Source organism: Argiope bruennichi, chromosome X2 (genome assembly GCF_947563725.1).
Source record: "Argiope bruennichi chromosome X2, qqArgBrue1.1, whole genome shotgun sequence".
Taxonomy (NCBI): Eukaryota; Metazoa; Arthropoda; class Arachnida; order Araneae; family Araneidae; genus Argiope; species Argiope bruennichi.
The window spans coordinates 40810757-40835587 of record NC_079163.1 but is presented as its reverse complement, the minus strand read 5'-3'; the positions used below and the strand labels follow the sequence as shown (position 1 = coordinate 40835587).

At 28.9% G+C, this 24831-nt stretch overlaps 1 protein-coding gene across 3 annotated transcripts; it reads left to right on the top strand.

Moving 5' to 3' along the window:
- Positions 1-996: 996 nt before the first annotated feature.
- LOC129960293 (caveolin-1-like) lies at positions 997-24065 on the top strand. Of its 3 annotated transcripts, XM_056073606.1 has the most exons (5): positions 997-1063; positions 4295-4372; positions 13021-13344; positions 16066-16308; positions 18141-24065. In XM_056073606.1, exons 3-5 carry the CDS (start codon positions 13048-13050, stop codon positions 18252-18254), a joined length of 654 nt encoding a protein of 217 aa, XP_055929581.1. In that variant the 5' UTR covers positions 997-1063; positions 4295-4372; positions 13021-13047; the 3' UTR covers positions 18255-24065. The 3 variants fall into 3 exon arrangements, with proteins under 3 accessions (XP_055929581.1, XP_055929582.1, XP_055929583.1); XM_056073607.1 differs by lacking the exon at positions 4295-4372 and having other exon boundaries at positions 1002-1063; XM_056073608.1 differs by lacking the exons at positions 997-1063; positions 4295-4372 and adding an exon at positions 10135-10216.
- The last annotated feature ends 766 nt before the right edge of the window (positions 24066-24831 follow it).

Sequence of the window (24831 nt, the reverse complement as noted above, 5' to 3'; positions counted from 1 at the left end):
GCAAACAAAAAGTCAAGAAATAGGATTTCACGTTGAAAAATCGCATTAAATTTTCATTAATAAATAAATATATCATTTCATTAACTATTTTAAGTTAACAAATTAATTTTTTTACTAAACAATTACTGTTTTTTTTTTCTTTTCTTTTATCTTTCGATTTTGAGGTTACAAAATTTTTGTTTGAAAATAACTACTCTGAATACTTGTTCTGAAAAAAAGTAAAAAAATAAAGCTCTGATTCAGAAAAAAGAAAGAAAGAAAAAAGAATAAGAAATAAATAGTGGATTTTAACAAAATCGCCTGTATTATCAAAAAGAAGAAGCGGGGGGGGGGACCCGTCAAATTCCCTTTACATTGTGACACTATTAGGACAACGCATTTTAAAATCCAGACTGATAAATAAAATGAGACCATGTAAATTAACTTCGAAATTCAAGAACTTTTGCGTTGATTTCATTTCAAATTATCTCGTAGCTGCAAACAAACAGTCAAGAAACATGATTTAATGTTTATAAATTTCATTACATTTTCATAATAACTCATTTTATTAACTATTTTAAGTTAATAAATTAATTTGTTATTAGATAATGCTTTTTTCTTTTATTTTATTTTTCTATTTTGAGGTTGCTACAATATTTTTGTTTGCAAATAAATACTCTGAATACCCGTGTTGAAAAAAATATTTAAAAAAATATGCTCTGCTTCAGAAAGAAGATGACGAATAAGAAATGAATAACAGATTTAAACAGGATCGGCTGCATTAACAAAAGAAGGGAAAAAAATAATAATAAACGTCAAATTCCCCTTCCATTGTGCGTGCGAAGCTACATGCTAAACTGCTTGAAAAGCTGTTATCGATCAGTAGGCCCCCTCAGTGCCTAATTAATGAATATCCGTCGCCAGTCTAAACAGAAACACTCCATATTTGGCGACCGTTTTTGGCATCCTATTTGGCGAAAGGGCTTCTGATGTGAGCCCCCACTGCAGCGAGCTGTCAGAAGCAACCCTCATCTGACCAGATCTGAAGGGAAGCAGCACCCTCCGAGCATCCCAAATTTTTGAGGTAAATATTTTTGTATTTAATTTATATATTTGTTTATTTGAATTTGGATTCTGTTAATTAAGCATAGATGATTAATTGAGTCACCGATTTGTAAAACAGAAACTCGATTGAACCAGGGAAGAGAGATGGACTCCTTTCCATGAAGAGAGTGATGAGGGAATGTTGATCGGTGGGGTTATGGAGATTTTAAGCCATTTTTAAAAGCTTTTAATATTCATTCGTAAGGTTTCTGGAAAATTAGATTTGATTTACTAAGTCTTCATAAGTTGAGGAATAACAAGCTTATTGAACGAAATATGAAATAATATGGCCTCCATTTTAGTGAGTGGGTGTAATATCAGGGATTGTTTACAAAGATGAAGCATTGCGTATTGAAAAAGGGGACCAGGGAGAGAGAAACAGTGTCTCCGTAAACCAAATTCTTGCTCTTGCGCACAATGTTTGAGTTCGGAAAGGTGGGTTTCGTTTCGCAATGCCGTCTTCAAGATTTTTACAGAATCAGCACTCCTGAAAATAGAAAAAAAAAATAATTTTTTGATCGCGAATGAATTTCTAATAGTAGAAATTATCATTGAAATAAATTTTCCATTCCATAACTCAATTTGAAAAAAAAAAAAAAAAATCACAGCATCTCTGATCTTTTGTGCCATAGCAACAGAGATTTTCCGAAGGGAATTGAAGTGAATTCAGATTTTTTAATTAAATTATAGTGAATTATGAATTTAAAAGAAAAAAATGAGTTAGAATACTTATATCTATAAATGCCATTTCAACTGCTGTTGCTATGCGCAGTTGAGTCTGTACTACGCAAATGTTATAACATATTTCTGAACTTACGAACAGATGCACGAAACGATATTTTTAGAAAATTAGAAATATATGTACATTTTCTATGAGAAAAATAAAAAATATATAATAAAAATACATAGTAATAAAAAATAAATAAATACAAGAAATAAATAAAAGTGCAATTAATATAATTTTAACTAACATAAATAATATCTGAACATAAATTTTCTCATTTTATTTTGTTCTAATTTCATTATACCGAACTGAAATATATGAAGTGATGGTTTTGAATGCCCAGTAATCCTGATTTTGATACCTCTGTTTAAAGCCTTTCAGAACTTAATCATCTTTACCCGCTGATTTAATATTTCAATTGAACCCTTAATAAAAAAAAAATGCGTAGTGCGAATATTTATTAAGCAAATTTTTCTAATAAAAATGTCTCAGTTTTAAAAAAAAATTATTTTCATCAGTTTATTGAACAAATTTAAAAATTTGAAATGTAATTTACATCTAGATACCTTCGTGTAAATTTTTCAAAAATGCGATGAATGGGGAAAAAAAAAAAAAAAAAAAGCTAAGCTTTAAATATTGAAGAGCCGGTAGGCATTTTTTGTTTAAGGTCTTGATTTACATAGAAGGTTATATTTTTAAGGTACATTTTGTTTAAAGGTTTAATTTACAATTTTTTTTATTCGTATAGGAATATAAAACGGTCAGTTGTTTGTAGAGTATAAAGAAGATAAATTTTCTAATAGAAATTATGGATAAATTATACTCTCAGTTCTCAAAAACCTTATTATTATTTTTGTAAATTATAAAATTAGTTTTTGTTATAAAAATACTAATTTTTTTAATATAAAACATCTTTGAAAAATTAAATGCTGCAAATATGCAAAGTATTTCCTGCTGTTATTTACAAGATTTCTAAAATATATTAATCAAAGAACTTTTCTAATTTCTAAACTTTGACGAACCTGTTCATTGCACGTTACTTACGAAGAAGATTGTATGCAAAGTGAGTAACCGTTTCCTTCTAGACAACTTTAAAACTAGAATTCTTACCTAAACTATTGTTCTGAAAATTTGCAATAATATATATTTATTTTATCGACATATGGAAACTAAATTAAAATTTTGATTATTATAATTTTTTATTCAGTATATCATCGTTAACTCAATTTAACTGAAAAATGTGATATTTATTAAAGTTCTCGTTCTTTTATATAAAGAAAAATTTAAATAAATGAACGAAATTTGCCAATTAGAAGGTTTGTCTTCATTGTTTCATTGATTTAAAGATGAAATTTTCTTATTGTGGTTTAAATTATTCTAAATTAATCGAGAGGTAAAAATATTTCTCAGCCGTTTATGTTCACAGCATGCTTAGCACATGCAACTGACAAAATGTTTTTATCTTCTTTAAAATTCACTAAGGTCCATATTTTCTTCCCTGTCGAAGAGACTGACTTGTATTTTCTTCTTGCTAATCTAATCTGTTTAGTAATAATTTGTTATCAGTGAATTCCACTGCTAGATGTTTGCTTATGTGGGTTGCCAAAATTTGACTAAATCTCTTTTCTTGCAACCATTTTTAAAAAATGTCATTTTTCCAGACACAAGAGCTGTGATTATAATTCTCCTCTTGCTTCTTTTTAAAGAGTCCACAAAAAATTTCTAAACCATTTGTTTTGAAACTGATTTTTTACTAAATGTTTTTTCTTAGACAGCATTTCGGGGGGGAAAAAACATGATTTTTCAGACAGCCATTGTCAAAAAGAACACTTCTTAAATTAGAGGTACGATTACGTATGTTACAACTAAGTAAAATTATTTTTTTTTTGCTGTCTTTTGATTAAAAAAAATTGGAAATTTGAAATAAGAAGGTTAAAATTATTTACCACTCCCAATATCGTTTCTATACGATCCGTCTTAGGCTCAATACTCAGTGTTAGATGAAAAATCGCAAATAAATTACGCACAATTATGAATTACTCCCTTTTGAGATATGAAATGGTTTGTGGCATTAGAGTCAATAAAAAGAACGATTTAAGGAGCAAATGAAAGAAACCATTCTTAGTATAAATGCGTGACGTCAGCTGAACAAGCAGTTAGTTTATTTTTCGTCGTTCATTCGAACAAATGTTTCAAATCCCTGCCTGGGAATTAAAATACGCGTTTTGTTTTTGGTATATAGGTAAAAAATTCTAAATAGAACTTTACGTTTTTTTATAATAAATAATAAAATAGTACGATATAAATTTAAAAGAAATCATCAAATAACAGATGGAAATAGTTACAGTCACATCATTAATTTTTTTAAAAAATTAGATATCATACTTAATTAACAAAATGCTCATTTTTCATAAAAAGTTCAGAGAAATTTTTTTTTAATTTAGCATTTAACGTGCCTTAAAAATACATATTTATGTTTAATTTCAGAGAAAACGTTTTGACGTCAGTTGAACAAGCTTTTAATCCTATCTGAATTTCACCCGAATTTTCAAAAGTTATCTTTTGGTAAGTATTTCGATATTTTAGTAATGAAATAAATCAATATTTCGAAACAACTCGATAATTTTTTTTATTGCCATCATTTTCTACTACAAACTACAAGAAGGTATACTCATCTGTTCGTCTGTTTTGTACAAGACATACTGCTTTTGTTAGTATCTAACATTTTATATGCTTCTTGCTAACATAAAAATATTAACTGTTCGTTTTGGAATTAACTATAGTAAATCGAAAAGTCAATACTGAGTGGAATTTTTTTTATAGTTATTTATTTTATAAAAAAATATGCATAATTACTGTTAGTTCATTCACCTGCTCACTTCAGTTTTACCGCTTAATGGTAGGCTTTCTCACTAACATATTTCATTCATAAATTACAGAAGATGATTCTGAGTAAAAGAAATCTGCGTTTTTTCAGCAAGCTGACAGTATTCTCAATCAGCTTTAGAACGCAATCTACAATTGAGCCTCTCAAACGCTTTCTAGTAATGTCTGTTCTTGGAAGGAGGGGGGGGGGGGAGGGGAGTTAATATTGAGTGGAATATTTTTATCTAATTACTCATTTTATAAAATTTTTATACATAAATATTTTTAGTTCATTCGACTGCGCACTTCAGTTATACTTTCTCATTAACATTCACTCGTAAGTTGCGGCAGATGATTCTGATTAATAGAAATCTGTGCTTTTCCTTTAAGCTAACAGCTGTTTTTATTCTTAATTAGAACATCTCAGAAATTCTTTAGAAGACGCTCTACAATGAAGCTTCTCAAATGTTTTCTAGCGATGACCTTTTTTGGAAGGAAGGAGGAGAATGTGCTTTCACGAATGTGCTTCATTATCATGTTTTACTCATAAGTTACAAAAGCTGATTCTGATTAATAGAAATCTGCGCTTTTACAACAAACTAACAACTGTTTTTGGTCTCAATCAGAACATCTCAGAATTTCTTTAGAATGCAATATACAATGAAGCCTCACAAATGTTTTCTACCAACGACCATTCTTGGAAGAGGGAGGGGGGGGGGGCTCATGAGGTCGTTTTCAGCCAAATAAATTCGTCATGACCCGAAGCTGGAAAACAAATATGGAAAGAGAAAATTAGGTATTGGCAAATGATAAAAGACGCTACTTATTATATTTAAGCACTTGCAAATCGAAATGCAAATTAAGAGGAGTAAACTTTTTTTCTTTACAAAATTAAAGAAGTTGGTTCTGCAACTACTATTACTCCACTTGGCCACTAGGGGCAGGGGTGCAAATTACACTTTGAGAAACCCTAATCTGAATGTTAGCAGCCTTTGTAGAAACACGTGTAACTTTGCATTTCATCTATAATAAAAGAGATGAAGGTATTACCAATGCCGACTCTTCAAGCCCTTTTAATGGAATTAGACTGAAGCCCTTAATGAGCCAAGCTTGCACTTTTTGACAAAAAGAGTATCTAAAGCATAAACAAGCTACGTTTGCCAACTTTCAGGAAGTTTTCTTTTACTCATGAATACAGAAAAAAACGAAGCAAAAAAAGCCCATTATTTCTACTTTGTGGTGCTTATTTTTATTAATATCTCCCAAATATACCAGCTGCCTGTTCTCTGGGTGTTGACTCAGCTCCATTTTTTTAAATGTGTCATACACGGAATGAAGTTTTTTTCCCGCCTGAAATTTGATAATTGCGCTACTACTGCGGGGAGAGGAGATAGTGAATTTAACGAGGCTCTTCGATAATAAAAAAGAGTCTCTCACTGGTACAAGGGCACTAAGACCGCATTTTTTTGCTGAAGGCAAAATGTGAAAATAGAAGGAAGCTGGTATGGCGTCTAAGTTATTTCCCAACTCCTGATTCTTTTTTTTTAAAAAACTCTCATTTGATTGCGCTTTTAAATCAGTTAATACATATGTTTACTATAATTAAAAAATAACTATTATCAATGGATCACTAAAAGAAAATTTCAAGTGAATTATATAAAACCCATTTATGTAAAAGAGACATACTCGTTATAAATTCATTTATAAATGTTTTTGAACATCTATTAGATTTCAGACACGCCTTTTACATTTGTAAAGTGATATGCGGCAATAAGAAATACCGAGAATGTCGAGTCTCAGTATTTAAAGTATAGCTTAAAATGTGATTTAGAAATCTGTAGATAATTTTGAATTTAAAATAATTAATTATAGCATATCTGCAATCCGAAAAATACTTCAGAGCAGCAAAGCGGTTTCAAAACTCAAATTTGGCTTAGGGCTATACATAAGCGAAATGTATATTAAACATAATATAATATTAGCCAACGTGAAATTGGATTATAAATAAGCCAAATATATATCATTTCCACAATTTATTCAAAACCGAGAATATTCCACTGTATTCCGTTTTGGTCATATCATATGTTATTGCAATTTTATTACAAAATGAATTCATTCTTTTCTAACTATCCTTTTTTTTAAAAAAGAAAACCCTTTAACTTAACTTCGCATGTTTCATGTTTATAAGGATGCAATTTGGTTATAAATTTTATTCAGTTTTTCATATAACAGATCTCTGAAATTATGTACAATTTTTAGTTTCTGATGACAATTGAATATTTTAATGATTTTAGAGCTCTTAATTATCAGTTATATATATTTAGCTAAAAATTGACTTCACTGTGGGGGTATCTTCTAGAATTTAATTTGAGAAATATTAATATAATAAAAATAAAAAAATAAGTAGTCTCTTATTAGTATATTGAAAAGTAGGAGTTTTACATAACATTTGATTTTATACCAATTCTTCAAAAGAATCGGATTAGCAGATTTATTTTAAGGAATAGTATGAATGAAATATTTGAATAAATTTATGAATCGTTACTGCTAATTCTAAAAATCATATTCATAAAAATAAAAATAGTTATAATACAAAGAAATTCTAATACAAAAAAATTCTAATACAAAAATATTCTAATGTTTTAAGAATCGCAAATAAAGCATTTTAACATCACTGTTTCTTTAAAATGCCTCACTATTCATCAAGAATATTGTTAAAAATCTTTTTTCTTTATATTTTGAGTATTGTTAAAACGCTCCCTTAAAAAAAAAGAGAATACTTTTTTCCATGCATTTGACAATTCCATTAAATTTGAAATAAATCGGTCTCGCAAAATAAAATAGATGCCTGCTTCAGGTCAAACGGTATAAAATTGATAAAGAAATATCTAGTTTTTATGATAATTTCACAAAACTGGAAATTACCGCTTGTTCGAATGATTTTGAACCTAATATAATCATGGATAATTTGATAGTGCACGTAAAATTATCAAATATATTTCGACTATCAGTTAAACAGTCAGAAAAAAGTAACTGTTATCAATAAAAATAATTACCGAATTTGAGCATAATTTAACGATAAATACCAACAATAGAGGCTGTGTGTAGCAAAACTTTATTTTTAAAACGAAAACTATTTAACTAAAGCGGAACTTTATATAGTCATGTGACGCAAAGAAACAGATATTACATCATTTATCGTGAAGTAATCGCTCCAACTTTCTCCCTAATTACAGCAGTCTGACTATATTTGGTTTATTTTATGACTATCTTAACTATATTCTGATTTTTTGTTTAAGTTTCCGATGTGTTGAAATATAAATACACCAAGTCTGTTACTGATATTGTATGTCGTTTTATCTCAAACTTTTTTCGACAATACAAAGAATATTGAGCTCATTCATTTTTATATCTCAAAAAATATCCATAAAAATATTTTTTTCATTATCACTAGATGGAAAAGTAAATTAGAAATATGACTCGGTTCTGTTCATGGGCGTTTTGAAAATGCTAAGAAAAAACTCCTTCCTCGTTGGACCGTCATCGATTTTGTGGGCTGGATTTCATTAAATATGCAGTGCCAGAGTTATCACAAAGGAACAATTCACACCTGAAATAAGGTAACTAACGAAAGTAATATAGCTAGCTACCATCTGAAAAGAATTAATGCGAATCAATGCACTGCTTGCCGTTTATTGGAAAAGTTTTGAAAAAGTCATATTTTTAATAATCAAGCCATTTGACTTTGTTATCGAAAATGCATTAACAATGCATTTCAACTGTCGACAACTCAACGAATCGCTAACGCTGTTGCTATGACGCGTTGCTATGAGGCGTTCCCCACTCTACCGTCCACTAACGTGTGGTCATTGGTTCAATTCGCGAAACAACGTAAAAATATGATTTCAATATTTATGATTGTTTTATAGCATGCTTCATCACCATTAAATATGATGATCTAATGGATATTCTTTGATTTCATTTAACGACCATCACAAACATCACTGCTTTGAAGAGTTTATAAAACTCTTCAAAACATTTTCTTGAATTAAGGGTTGCAAGGTATAATTCTTCATATAATTCTGATATTGCGTGTAAAAATATAACATTATCTGCTTTTGCGCTTAAGTGCACTATTAAATTTTGGATTTTATTACCGCAAAACATGCAGTGAATTTAATACCAGCAATTTTCTGTTTGCATCCTGCATGCATGTTACATAGAAGAGTATGCTTTACAAAATATCAACATTTTATATCATAAAGTTTACAGTGACTTTATTTTTAAAGAAATTGACTCTCCATCTTTCAGTTTTATGGAATACAAATTACTTATAATTGCAAATAATTCTTCCTTTATCTATTATGTATCTATCGGGATTTAGATAGGCCTATTATATTCAGACATTAAGAGCAAATACATTTTTTATCAATTTATATTAATTAGAAGCCAATTCTTTTCGAAATAAATGTTCTTTTATTGCTTTCAAAAATATTCTGGAGAAAAGAAAGGGTTTCTGTTTAAAAAAATGTTTTAGGAACTAATTACTGTAATTTTATTTAAAATATGCGATTACCATCAATTCAGTGATGTGTAGAGTTCACAATAACATAATATTCAAACAAAAATATCAACCCTTTTTATTTATAGGATGTAAATATTACCATCATTTTGACACTTGTACAGTTTATCTAAATATTGGTATAGTTGATACTTGTATAGTTTATTTAAATTTCTGCAACACTTTTAACAATCATTATATTATATAAGCATTAGTAAGGTCGTTCAAAAACTTTAAAGTCAGGCATACAAAAATAAGTCATTTTGTTTCAGAACATGGAGTTGATAGTACTAGCTGGGCACTAAGAGACACTTAGTCAGTGAATAAATTGAAACAAAAAGATACACCACATAAAATGTATGGCACAAAATTAATGAAACACAAATTTACAATATCACTATAACGCGATTGTATGAATAACAACATGAGACAACAACCTTCCAGGTCATCCTCAGCACTGTAGGGAACGCAAATAAAATAAAAGTATTTTAAAGTAAGCAATTATTGCACGGAAAGTTAATTTTTAATTAATAAGTTAAACATATAAAATCATACAGAGGGGAAATCAAATTAGTATTTAACCTTTTTCAGCATTTAAACAAACTTATTAGTGATTTACGTATTTCGCAACATCTATCATAATACTGATCTCAATTCAATCAGTAAATAAATAATCTTTTGGATTAAAAAAGATAAATTTAAGATAGAAATAAATGTTACCAGAAGTTAAGTGCCCGAGTTCTTGTGTTTACGCGGATCCATTCTCTGTTTTATATGAATGAATAGGAGCTTACAACATACTTCATCCACTTCAGAGCTTAGAGCTTATTTGAAGTGGGTATTGATTGCGCCTTTAGTAATCAAAATACAATACTATGTTTGTGCGAAGCATGCCCTCATTCTAAACAGTTGTCTGGAGCAGCTGGAAGTCATTTATTCATCAACAATACGAATCGTTTGACGTTTGTTCGTATTTTTTGGAAGTAGGTTATTTATTTATGTTAGCTTTGTTAGAAATGTGCAACTGGTTGTTAACTTGGGAAGTAAATTTTGAATGGAAGATCTAGTATTGAAAAGATTTTTTTTTTATCATTTGTAGTATTAAAATCATACGAGTCCTTTACAAAAATTCAGAAAGATTTAGATATTTATAATTTACTAAGTCTATGAAAATTCGCCCTTTTTTAAGTAGATAACCAGGTGTGCCTTTTTTTCAAAAAAATATATGACTAATTTTGATTTCATATAGCAAAACTAAATTTCGAGCATGCCTTTTTTTCGATTTTCAATGGATAAACTCTGCACTTCAGTTAGTAAAAGTGATCATTTCTATAGGGTTTTTTTTTATATTTGCGGTGTTGTAGAACATTTTTATACACACTTTTAATTTACGAACGAAATACCGGGAGCTTTACTTGTTGCAGTATATTTGGTGAGTTTAAATATTTAGTAAAATTTCCAAGAAAGCCGAAGTTAACATTTTGGAAACTATGTAGCTTTCTTGGACAATTTAAAACATCTGAAACGAAGAGATAAACTGTTTTGTCTCAAACAGGGCATTAAAAGATTTTCTAATTGCAATCAGTTTCAGGAAGTTAAAACCTGAAAAATTTGGCAATGCATTCCATATTTTCCAAATTGGAACATATGGTAATATAGATTAATTAAGAATACTTCAAAATAATTAATTAGTTAATTTTAATGAAATATCTTAATAAAAGTTGATTTTCTGAAAACTCTTTTTGTATATAAATGTTGAAGAATTTGAAAGAAGAATGGTCCGGATAGATTTTTCAGGATCCTGTTGTATTCCTTTCTGTATCCAACTGGTGATACAACTCACAATTCAAGAAGTCCTTTTTCAATAAGTGTTCTGTGATACTGTTTCTGAAACAGTGTGTATGAAATAAATAAAAATGTTCGAATGCATTTAAAATAGATGAATGAGAAAGAATGAAAAATAGTATCATTTCAAGAATAGCTTCAAATTTTTTCTTATGTTTCTTCCTTCTAAAGTGTCTTTATTAAAGTGTCATTCAGAATATTTATAAATCTGGAAGAATTATATTATTTTTCTTAATTTAATATCTGGTTAAATGTAACATTTCGTCACTTAACAAGTCGCACACTTATGTTAATTTCCCAAATTTCACAAGAGGAAGAAAACATTGAATTTTCCCCAATCAATAATAAATTTTTCCGCCTTTTCTTTTTCTACATCTAGTATGAACATACAATTTCGTACTCATAACAAATGTAAAGAAAATAGAAATATTGCTGATTGCGACAAAATTAATTTTTTTCTCTCTTATCAAATGTGAAAAAATGAGATAGGAGGTGCTTGTTAAGCGATGAATTTCACGGTACTTTCTTTATCAAAATGTGATTCATAAATAAAAATTAAGTACTGTAAATTTCTGTGAAGTTTTTATTTATTTGTATATAAAAAAGAAATATTAAAAAAAAATTTCAGAGTTGTATCTTTATAGTTCAAAACTATCTTAAAACAATGTGTATCAGTGCTTCAAAGTACAATAAGTACTTTTTTCAGAAATTAGCAATGAAAAATATTGATCTAGAATCTGTACAAGATATTTAAACAGTTATGAATAAAATTAAAACTTTAAGCAAAAAAAAAAAAAAAAAAAGGAAAAATGATTAATCGATTTTTTTTATTTAACATGAATTTAAAAATTATTGATTCTATTGAATTCTCGAGAGCTCAGTTATTTTTTTATCTACTATCTAATTAGAGGATAGGACTTCGTTGAGCTAAAAGTTTATAATATATTTGAAATGTTCATGGATTCCATGGGATTTATGTATCATTTTGACTATTTTTTATGTATAATAATAATATCTACAATCGATTTAATTTTACTTTACGAATTAATGCGACAATACTCAAGACTGACTCATCAAAACCTATCAAGAAGTCTATTTGTATTCCTTGTGTGCTCATTTGTTTCCTCCCATTTGTGTTGTCCATTCTTCATTTGTATTCAGATCATGTTGTCATCTAGGTGTATATAAATGTAATGGATATCATCGATTGAATATTAATAACAAATTACTGTGGTGATGCCATATGGTAACCAGAGCAGAATTGAGTTCCCAAGGGGTTTTTAGGCTTTGCAAATATTAGTACCCTTTTTACAACTCCTTAACTTCCTAGTAATTCTTTTTATTGCTTTTTTTTAAATCTCCATATAAGCAATTCTAAGTAGCACATTTTGAAAAATTAAAATAATAAAACGATACATTGCAGATCACTTTCAAGAGATGTGATTTCAGTATGCTGCGTTTACAAGTAAAAAAAAAAAAAAAAGACTGAAAAAATGACTTTTTAACATATTCTAAATACTATTTAATTATAGGATCAGGCATTTAATAAAATAATGAATCAATTTATTTTTTAGAATTATAAAGTAATGCAATATGAAACTTAAAAAGAGAATCAGTTTGGAGCATTGTTAAAATAATTATTAAAAATTTTACCTATATCTGATTTTAATTTGAATAAATTGGAGTGCATGATCTCTGTAAACTCAATGAAAGTGCAAAATTAAATCTCCCTAAAAATGACGCATAATATTTCGAAGCCACGGGGTCTCCCGAAGTTCCGGGGTCCCTAGACAATTGGCTGCTTTGCTTATTTAATAATCCGAACCTGATGACATCATGGGACCGGTGTGTTTTTGAATAAGTATATATAATTTGTAATTAAAGTCCGAAATAAAACTATATTTTAAAATTCCCTTATGCAATATTCATTATGATTGTTTAGATTTACATTCCAAATTCTTGGTGAATCATGGATAGTGGAAGAGATAAAACATCTTTGAAAGGCTCCCAGACCAATGTCACTGAATCTGCCCAACCTCTGTTGGAGACCGTGAGTGGTGTTGGGGACGCCCCTAGGGGAACTCCTGAGAGGGAGAGAACCGAGGGAGCAGAGTCCACCTTGCAGAAAGGATCCAGCAGCAAGGACATCGCTGAATCTGGGGAAGCAGGGAGTCGACGACTGCGCCCTCTCACCTGCATTGACAGCTTTACAAGGAACATGAACTTGTTGGACAGAGATTCACTTCATATCAATGATCACATCAACGTAAGTGAAAAATAGCAATTTACTATTTCATTAGATACCTTTAAGAATTAATTTTGCTTTAAAAAAACTTTATATTTCAAATATTAATAAACTAGTAAATGCAAGAAACAAAGAAAAGATAATTTTGAAACATTATTTTATACTTCTGTGTATGTTTTTCGAAAAACTATTCATCATTTAATTGGACAAATAATAAATTTTTATAAGAAAATAACGTACTTAAGCACACAATTCAATTAAAATGAACCTAACAAGCCGAAACATAAAATAAAATATAAAAATTTCAAAAGTTGACAGTAATTATTAATTCTCTATGAACACATTCTAAAATCACGGATTAGCTATAGAGTAACCCACTAACTATACGGGGTAATTTTAATAGCGACATTCCCTTCATGTTAATGATCACATTAACGTGATTAAAATATAATAATTACTCACGTTAATGTAAAATAAAACAATTTAAAATTAAAAACAATTAAAATAGAACAATTATAAATTATTTGGGATTTTTTAAAGTAGTTAATTTGATGGATTTTGCTAGTATTCTTTAACTTTACACTGCACGATTATACATTTTTAAATATCGACATTGTGATTCCCTGTAAAGAGTGCTAGGAAAAGAATTTTAAACTTAACTATATTTTCTACTTACCTATATTATCTATATTTATCCACATTTTTTTGCAAACGGTACATGATTCATTTATGCAATTAACGTCCATGAAAATGATAAAAGTCCCATTTTTAAGTATGTTATTCTACGAAAGCAAATCTTATAAACTTAAAAAAAAAGGACTAACTAATATTATTCTATAATTCGTTTCACTAGAAAAAATTTCGTTGTTCTATCCACACGAAAAACTTTACTTATGAATCTCCCAATTTCAATATAACTTTTTACTTTTTCTGTATGAAATCTCTGATTGACTTTTATCACTATTTATATGCAGCAGTAAGATCGCAACTTGTCAAATTGCAAAAATTGATTGCAATGTGGCTTCTATATAGGCCAAAGCAACAATTAAAAAAAAACTACATAATATAGTACTAACTATAATATGTAGTTTAGTTTTATTACAATATGTGCATTGTAATGCATACACGATCTAAACACATTTTATGTTAGCTGCGATCGATGGTAAAGCAAGCTGAATCATTGAGCGTGACCATGCATATTATGGTGCAGAGGCATGCGTGATGAATATTTAATTTTTACTGCAAAACTGCGCTCATCATTAATCACTGGTCACAGTGAAGGATTAAACATCGGTTATTTACGTTCTAATCGAATAAGAGCGGATAACAAGTTTTGTATACATCTTATATTTGTGCCCAAATATATATTAATTATTTATTCATCATTCATTAATTACTAGATACAGTTGTAGATAAATATCCTAGAAGCATTTGTTATGCCTTTTTACTCTATATTTCAAACGTATAATGTATGTCGGTTTTCATTACATTTCATAACAAATAAAACAATTTCAAATTAAGGACACTGCTTCAGGATTTTGCCGGTTCAATTATAATTTTTAATGATTTAGGTAAGTCTGTTTACTAACTTAGAGCCAAATAAAGCAGATACCGAAGATGAGAAATGTAAAAAAAAGTACACAGAATTTATGTAATGTATTCTTATCGATTTTTCTGTGAACATGGACTCCCTTCTGTACCCATTCTGATCGCGACCCACCCCCATGGTTTGTAAATGCTGAACGAGATATTGCAAATATGTTTACTCATTTTTATCAGCATATTTATCGATAGGCACTGCATGATCGATGAAACAATCAAATATTGTAATGCACACACGATCATCGATTTTTCTGAGCATTAGTTGGTTCCTCTCTATTTACACCAGTTACTAGCCCTCGTGGTCTACAATTGCTCAACAGCATTGCAAATGTACATTTTCATCTTAAGCATCATGTTTATTGATAGACATCGCGTGATCCATACTAGAAGAGAATTTAATTTCTACAGGAAAATAAGATCTTTCTACAGGAAAATAAGATAATCTTTGAGACAGCCTGTCTTTGAGATATGTAATGGCCCTCATTCAAATTTAGGAGGATGGTTACTTTTTGTAGTATGGAATCACTTTAGATAATTAGAGTGTCTATTGACTGTGTAGTGTCTATTGACTTTTAACTTCAGTGTTACATTGAAAAGAGCTTAGATAAAAAAAACATATTTTACTTTATGGAAGGGCATAATGTACTTTATTTCACACAATACAACTCTTTAGAAGAATTCCATAGAAAAAAAATCATCGTCAGGATCATATTTATCGATAGACATCAGGTGATCCATACTAGAAGATAATTTATCAACGTCTGCAGGAAGATTCGTCTTTGAAACAGCCTGTCTTTGAGATGTGTGATGACCCATCATTCAAATTTAGGAGGATGGTTACTTTTCAGAGTACGGAATCATTTTAAATTATTAAACATTAATGTGTAACGCCTGTTGACTTTCAATTTCAGAGTTACATTTTTGAAAAAAAACTTAGATAAAAAAAATACATTTTACTGTAAGGAAGGACATAATATAGTTTATTTCACACGATGAAACTCTTCGGAAGAATTTCAAAAAAAAAAATATTTTTAATATATTTTAACAAGGCTTTTTATATCTCTATAAAAAAAAATCAACGTAGTCTTTGTTTATTTTTTTTATTTTTTTTTTTTTTTTTTGTGCTTTGCGATCTTTTAGGTTTCTTTTGAGGAAGTTCTGGCTGAACCTCGTGTCAACCAGAGTTTTGATCAAATTTGGAGGTTCGCTTACGTCCTTTTTGCGGGAACGAAATTGTGGGCTTATCGAGTTCTGGCTGCTGTTTTTGCCGTCCCATGCGGCCTCCTGTGGGGTTTAATATTCTCCCTGCTCGCCGTGGCCAGTGTCTGGCTCATCACCCCGGCAATGAAAGTGGTTGAAGTTCTCCTCCAAGTCGTAATAAGAGTAAGGGCATTGTTTGTCTGTTTATTATTTATATTCCTTTAGCTGTAAATTTCAAACATTTGAAATATTTAATTAATTAGAGATAATTTTAATTATGCTTTATCCATGAAATTTTAAATTTCTATTTCTTCATGGCTTGTAAATGTAGTTTGAATATAATTAATAGAGGTTTAGTTTGTATTTAAATGTCATGTTAATTTTTTGATATTTTATAAATAAGGTTTGTAACAACAGGTGATGTAGTTTGTAAAGGTAGCTTGAATATAATTAATATAAGTTTAATTTCCACTTAAATGACATGTTTATTCTTTGATATTTTGCAAATAAGGCTTGTAATAGGTGATTGAGAAATACATGAAATGTAGCTGATCATAAAAAAGTAAACTCTTTGAAGTACAAGAATTAATGTAGACGGCAATGATTAAATCAATTGCTAATATCTAATATGTGCATTGTTTCAGTCACTTAAAAAAATTAAATATAATTGAATAAAAAAAAATTCAGATATAGCTTGGACATAGATATCATTAAGTCATGCAGTTTTTATATTATTGTTATATTTTTATATCGTTGTCTGTCATTAATTTTCTATTATCTTTTCTAAGAATTTTTTGATAATTGAACTATGTTTGAATAAACATACTTAACAAGGAATTTTCTGAAGATAGAGTTTTATAGAATAAAGAAAAATATTTTAATAAAAACCGAGTTACTCAACGATCCATATTGAAATGAGAGGATTATATATTAGTGTGATTTTATCTTATTAATTAATTACGTTAAATGTTGATATTGACTGCAAAATACACTCTTTAATCTCTCTGTATGTCTTTAAGTCTTTTCACACAACACACGTTTTGAAACAACCTGTTCAACACGATATTTTTATTTTCTGTTGCAATCAATTGAATAAATGGTTAGCAAACGAGATAGTATCAGATTACTTAAAGTGAAGTGTTTTTTTATGATTTTATGCTTTACATTAATGTATGGGATGTCCCCTCTAATTGTGTCCTAATAGCTAATTTCTAAAACTTTAGAGATAGGCATAGATTTCCAATTCACGAAATATTGGGAACGATGTAAAGAATTATCTTTTGCGTTGTTTAAATTAATAAACGTTATTACTGAAACAAGTCACAATGTCTAAATTTTTATGCAACCCCCTTGTCTTATAAGCAGCATAGTTCAGCATATTTATCAAAATATTTCTAACTTCCTAAAACTGTAAACAAAACAAAGTTCCACTTTTCTGGGACTAAAACTGTCCGAGTTATCAAGATTTGAATATTACTATTTTAGATATTTAGATTTAGATTTGAATATCACTATTTTTTTGTCCGTTTCAAGGAAAATCCACCAATCAATAACCGGCGGTCATTGAATGACTTGAAATAAGGAAATTCAACACTCCATAACTTTTTCAGCAATAAAAGAGGGAAACTTTTTTTTTAGTTTACAATTTTAGAACTTCAAGAGTATTTTAATAAATAGGACTAATAAAACCAGGGGGTTATATAAAAACTTAGATTTAATAATCGCAGCAGTACATTTATTGTCTTGAAGCAGAAATAAAGCATAATTCTTTACATCATTTAAAGTAGTTTTTTTCAATGAGAAGTATAGAACCTATCTTGAAACAAAAATAAAGCATAATTCTTTGCATCATTTAAAGTATTTTTTTTTTCACTGAGAAGTATAGGCCTATCTCCAAAGCTTTAGAAATTAATTATTGATTCATTATTAAACCGAACATTCTGTATATTTATCTTTTAAAATTATCCTTGCATTAAAGAAGTTTTATAAAAATTTTCCATTTTAACTTCTTTTAGGTCTGGGGTGGGGCAGTCCGAGCAATTTTGGATCCTGTGTTTCAATCAGCTTCTATACTGGTGAATGCAGCAAAGAAGGAAAGAGGTCCGCCTTACATTCAAGAAATTGCTTAGTTCTCTTCTTTAAGTTTACCTACTTTGCGTCAAGTTTCTTTCTTTTAAAAAGTTATTTTCTACGAATCTATGCCTAATGCATTAGATTTGTAATTTTTTAAAATCAAATTTAAACAATCCACAATTATTTTACGGTATCTGATTTACCGTTACTTTTGTCTTACTTTGTTCGTATAGTTTATTTTATAACTAGGATAGATGTATGATTTATTTGAGTTTTTAATATTCTGTCGATGTTTAAATCAAAAATATGAAACAGAAATTATATTTTGAAAGCTTTTGAATTGAATTTATTTGGGACGAAACAGTATTGTTACAGTATTCTCTACTTAAATTTCTATATTAATAATCAAATGCATTAATTTAATTTTAATATTAATTGTGGAAAAATTGAAAGTTTTTCTTAAACATTTTACGAAATACTCTTATTTACGAAACCTTTCTGTGCATCAGTTAACGCACGAAATGTTGCGCATGGTTGAAAATACGTTTTAACATGCATCTGCATTGACAGCAATATTATATTCAAAAATCTATCAAGCTATTTTTCATGTTCAGGTCGCAATATTTACATTCGATAACTCTGCTGTTCCTTTCATGATCAAGTATCATTAAATGCAAAATTAATTCACTTGAAAAATAATCTCTACACATCGAAACATCTGACTTCACAGTACATTTGTAAGATTCAGAACGCACAAATCGAACGTTTTGCTTTTAATGTGAACCCAATATCCATGTAAATAAAGAGTAACTCGATTTACATTTGTTATGAAAGTTAATTGCTTTTAACAAAACATGAGGAACGTATTACAGGAAATTCACTCGTTTCGAATCATTGTAGTTAAATTACAAAGCGTTTGGCATCACTTTTTGCATAAGGAGCTATGCGCATTGCGCACTTCAACTTGCGCATTTAATTACAAAGTGTTTGATTTCATTCCTTACATACGTAAAGAGATTTTCTCTCATGAATAAGGATTAATTAACACTTATCCATTAAGAACATTTACTTTCATTATATACACCAACAAAATTTTGTGGGAAAAAATTACTTTGAAACTGTTCTACATTATTAAAAGCTTAAGTATAAAGTAAACAACCGAAAAAGTAAAACATTGCCAAAAAAAAAAAAAAATCCACCTTAGAAACAGTAGGAGATACTGTGTCAAAAAATGATTTTTAGAAGAATAAGAAAATTGATCTGAAAATTAAAATAAGTATCTTTTATGAAACCTTAGTAAGGTATGTGTCCATCTTTCAAAGATCTAATGTCTACATCTAGCTCTAGCATCAGTTGCGCATACTCTTGTTCAGATAATCTTGAAAAAATTGTGGTAGATTCGAACACTCCTATCTAATGCCACAAAAAGGTTTTCTTTGCTAAGCGGTGGTGGATTGCGTTCTATGCGTTTCCCACGCATTCCATGGATATTCTTTGGGATTAAGATCGGGTGATCATGCAGGCCAACTCCATGACTTAGTTGTTTTTCACGTGGTTATATATTCATGAATCAATCGTTTAAATATATTACCCGTACTTGGAAATTATATCAGTTTCATTTGGTCTATCTAAAGAAATACAAGTCTTTTTCTGAAACGAACAGTTTTATGAATTCTTAATTTATTGACTTTAAAGTGATTAATTTTTCATCCTGAGAGCAACGAATCATGACAATGTAATGTCTCAATGACTCTTTAATTTTTTAAGAACATCATAAAAATGATATTTAATTAAAAATAAACTTGTAATTTATTATATTGAATAGCTCGAAAATTATTTAACAACTTAACCCGATTCTTATTTACAAGTATTATTACTTTGCGTGAAGCAAAACATAGATATCGGAATATAATTTTCAACTGCTATTAAGTACTTAAAAAGCATGTTTACTTATTTTAAAGTTTCAGATGATTTAATTTATGAATTCTTTACTATATCTAATGAATATAAGAGCAGTAATCTGCACTTATTTTATATTCTTTTTATGAAAATTTGAGATAACTTTACTATTTGATGTATTTTAAGCTGTTAATAATATTTTTTCTGTACATGCCTGTATTATACCATTTTTATGTGAAAGATCATTTTATAGCATATATGTTTTCAAGATTGCGATTGTTTTACACTAGTTCACTTGTAAATGAATCATCTTTTTTTATTACCATGGGACCAAGGCAGGACCCTGGAAGTAGGGCTTAATTTAAAATTCAGTCCCATTTTTAAATTTATATATGGAAATGCTCAACCAGTTTAAATTTCCTTCAATTATATACAAATAAAAGTCGATATAGTTTTTTATTCTAAAGCAAAAACAATGCTTTTATAATGCATTTAATATTTATCATTAAATGTTTTGGGATAAAGTTGATTAAAATAAAGAGTGCTATTTTATTTCTTTTATAAACTTAAAGATATATATTAACAGAAAAGAAAGACAAAACAACTCACGAAAATTTTCTACTTTAATACATTAATGGTTCACATATTTATAAAATTTTATTCGTTTAAATCGAGAGGTGAGTGCTCTGTAAATGAAATGCTGCTACTCTTAATGATGATAAGATTCAGATGAATAAAAAAACTGAATTTCTATCACTTGATGCATTTCATCTTAAGTTCTGGTACATGCGATCTTTCGAAATATTTTAAAGCAATGCATATTTTGGCACCTATACATAAGAATATGTATTAATGCAGAATGTTATTTACTTGTTAGCAACTATGGCCATCAGACGTGCGTCATGCCGAAGAATGTTTTATGACTTATTTCATACATTTGATGGCATACTCAGAAAACCATCCACATTTTTGAGATTTGGTGCGCCACTACAGAAAGTCCATGTGATAAGGGTACTTTCATTTTAAATTTTTATGGCAATTAGAGTATTACTGCAACATAGTTTTGCATAAGAATTATGCCTTTCTTTATTGCGTCGATGGTTTGCAAAATCTTAGTCTTTTTTGTTGAAATGATCTAGTCAGGCAACAACGCCATTATTATATAGTGTTTTAGTGTTTTATATGAGATTTTTTACAATCGACATTTCTTTCAAATTTATATGATGTACCCAAGTTTTTTTAGGCAATTGGATATAAAGAAACACCATTTTTCGATAATAATTCATCTTAGTAATTTTGACCACTTTACTCATACAGTGCTCATTCTAAAGAGTGTCCCCAAAATTAACCCAAGATTTGAATTTGCCACCTGGTCATGCAGCAAAGTGTTGGCAACCCTATTAAAAAACCATTTGACAGTTGATAATTTAGGGTTAGTAAAAAATGGAGTAGTACAATGTGTTAATGCAAGATTGGAATTAAATAAAAAAAAAAAAAACAGTTTTTTCTTTAAATTATTATATTTTTATTGAATTGTAAAGTGCACAGGATAAGGTTATGGATGTGTTGTATGGAATAACACATAGGTCAAATGGTTTCCATGGCTTTCCTGGCACATACGCACTCTTTTGTCGAAATTTTCAATGACCATTTTGCATAAATGTGTCTGAATTCAATTGATGCAGGGTTGAATTACCTCCTCAATGCACGCGTGATTGTGGGCTTGTTGGCGTAGACCTTTGACTTCAAATAACCCCATAAAAATAAATCCAGTGGTGTTAAATCGCACGATCTAGGGGGACAAGTCTCAAATTTTTTGAGCTGTATTCGACAGATTCATTATTTTTGAAATATTGTTCAACAATGAAAACGCGTTGTTCTATGGAGTAATGCTCCATTTTTACTAACTCAAAACTATCAGCTGTCAAATGGATTTTTTTAAATATTGTTGACAACACTATACGGCACATGGAGGCAAATTCAAATCTTGCGGTAATTTTGGGACACTCTTTATATGCCCGTAAAAGTACTTATTAATCTCATTCATGTTTCTTACTAACTACACTGTAGAGGAATTGTATTTGGAAAACAACAGTCTTAGAATTCTTATTATATTTCAACGTATAATTTTTATCACTATTTCTTCATAAACATGAGCTCATTTATATAAACTTTCATTTTTTAAAGGATATTAGAAATAAATACCCATTTTTTTTTCTGAAAATTAAGAATTTAATTTCTAATTTTCCTGAACTGTGTTGACTTTGTTTGAATATGTTTACTCTTTAAAAATGTAAATAGTTTTAATTAATTTGCATGTCCATAGATTGATGTAATTCACTTCAAATACGTGTTTTAAAATACGTGAATGTTTTAAGATTTATTTCACTTTTTGTGATTCGCTTTAAGAAAGTTTGATTTTTATTTTTATCTGATATTTAATAGCTATATTTTATTTATTACTCAGATAATAATACGATGTAACAACACATCAAGGTGTTGGGAAGAAATACTGACAAGGTAGTGAAATATTCATAAATCTGCTACTTATTAACTCACATTTTGCAACATTTTAAGATTGAGTTTCTGTGAATATCTTTGTAGTTTTCATAAATGTAGATGTATTAAAATGTTGTATTGATAATATATGCTTCTTAAACTGCATTGAAGTGCTATAAGGCCTAATGCTTACCCATGTGTTCAGATATTTGTATCAATATTAATGTCTGTGATTGTTTAAACTTTTAGTACACGAAACGCAATGTTTCTACAGAGGCCGGTTTGCAATATATATACAATTGTAATATAAATTTTTAAAAATATCGTATGGTTTAATAAATGTTTGCTGAGTTTAGTAAACTTTAAAGTAACATTAAAATTTTTTTTCTATACTTGCATGAATTTTGGAAATGTATTATTACGATGTATCATTGGATGTTTTGGATACGCTTGATATTACTACGATAAGCATGTTTCGTAATGATACTCACTGACTTAATCTGTGTACTTTAGTACTGTTATAATGTATATTTCTGAGAAAAATCTCACTTTTATTGATATAGTAATATGATATTGCATGTATAAATAATACTATGATGTGAAAATGTATTTGAATTTTTATAACATTTTGTGTAAAGTGTAAAGCTTCGTAAGAAATCACAATGCAAGAAATTGAATACTTCATCTACTTATTTGGTGTTTTAATGCTCATATTCATTATAAAAATTTAAAAAAGTTGCATTCAAATACCATACCAGATAAACTGCTTATACCCTGGTTGCTCATTTGTTTTCCAAGAGTGTATTAATTGTTGTTTTCTATGGCAGCATGAAAAAGTGTTTATCATTTCTATTAAAAGCGAAAACTCGAATTTTAATAAAATTATTTCAAACACACTCATGCATGTTTTAAAATTTTGCAGTATGAACTCCAGAGAAAATAAATTTATGGATTTTAATTTTTCCAATTCAGACCTCCCATAAACTGTGTAGAAAAAAAGACGGTCATAAAAGAGAGAGAGAGAATTAAATTTAATATTTGCATTGAGATAATATATGCACACACACACACATATAAACATACATACACGCACGCACACACGCACATATACACACACATACACGTACACACACACACACACATACACTGACACACACACACATACACTGACACACACACACATACACGTGCACACACACATACACGTACACACACAAACATACACGTACACACACAAAGATACACGTACACACAAACACACATACACATGCATACAAACACACATACACATGCATACAAACACACACACATACAAACACACACACATACATACACGCACACATTCATACAAACACACACACACATACAAACACACACACACACACGTACACACACACACACACACACACATGTACACACACATACATACACAAAAAACATACACACACAAATATACACATACACATACACACATAAAAACACACACACGCATATATATGTATATGCCTATCACCTATCTTATTGCTCATTTTAATAGAACATGGATTTTAAAATTTAAAAACAGAGTTTGACTTTTAGAGATATATATATATTCAAATGATTATTAATGACCATTTAATGTATATGATCTTTATTATGATACATGAGTGTTCATTTATAAAAATGCCTTGATATCTATTTTCTATAAAATTTTGCTCATATTTTAAAATATTGTTACTGATGATGTTAAAAAAGGTTTCCACAGAATTTTTAAATGTTTTAGATATTTCAAGGAAACGCACATGTAAAAAGTCATTAAATATAAATATATCCGTAGGAAAAGGGACGTTCAGCATAAAAAGTCGTTTTGTTTTGCAAAACTTTATTGTTTGTAAAGAATTATCAAGTAATTTTTTTTAATTTTTCATTCCTGATTTACACTTTAATTTCGTTTGATACATTTTCAAATTTTCCGTTTGTATTAAAGATAGAGAGTAAGAAATAATCTACTTTTCCCACCTCTCTCTCTTTCAAATTTATCATGCAATTAGCAATTCATGTAAAATAGTTATATAACATTAATGCGAAAATTTGATTTGAATCATGTAAATAGAAATTTCAAGCGTGCATTTGGTTAAATAAGCATTATTTGTAATTTCTATTTATTACCATTTATCATGCACGATGTGTAAGACTTATACTACTGTACATTTACCATATTAACTTGAGGTTCATCTAGATGTTTATGGTGAAATA

Excerpts from the sequence above, each read along its gene's own strand:
- LOC129960293 (XM_056073606.1), top strand. The coding sequence starts at position 13,048 with ATGGATAGTGGAAGAGATAAAACATCTTTGAAAGGCTCCCAGACCAAT. Across the intron at positions 13,345-16,065 it reads ATATCAATGATCACATCAAC|GTTTCTTTTGAGGAAGTTCT; the intron begins GTAAGTGAAAAA and ends GCGATCTTTTAG. Across the intron at positions 16,309-18,140 it reads TCCTCCAAGTCGTAATAAGA|GTCTGGGGTGGGGCAGTCCG; the intron begins GTAAGGGCATTG and ends AACTTCTTTTAG.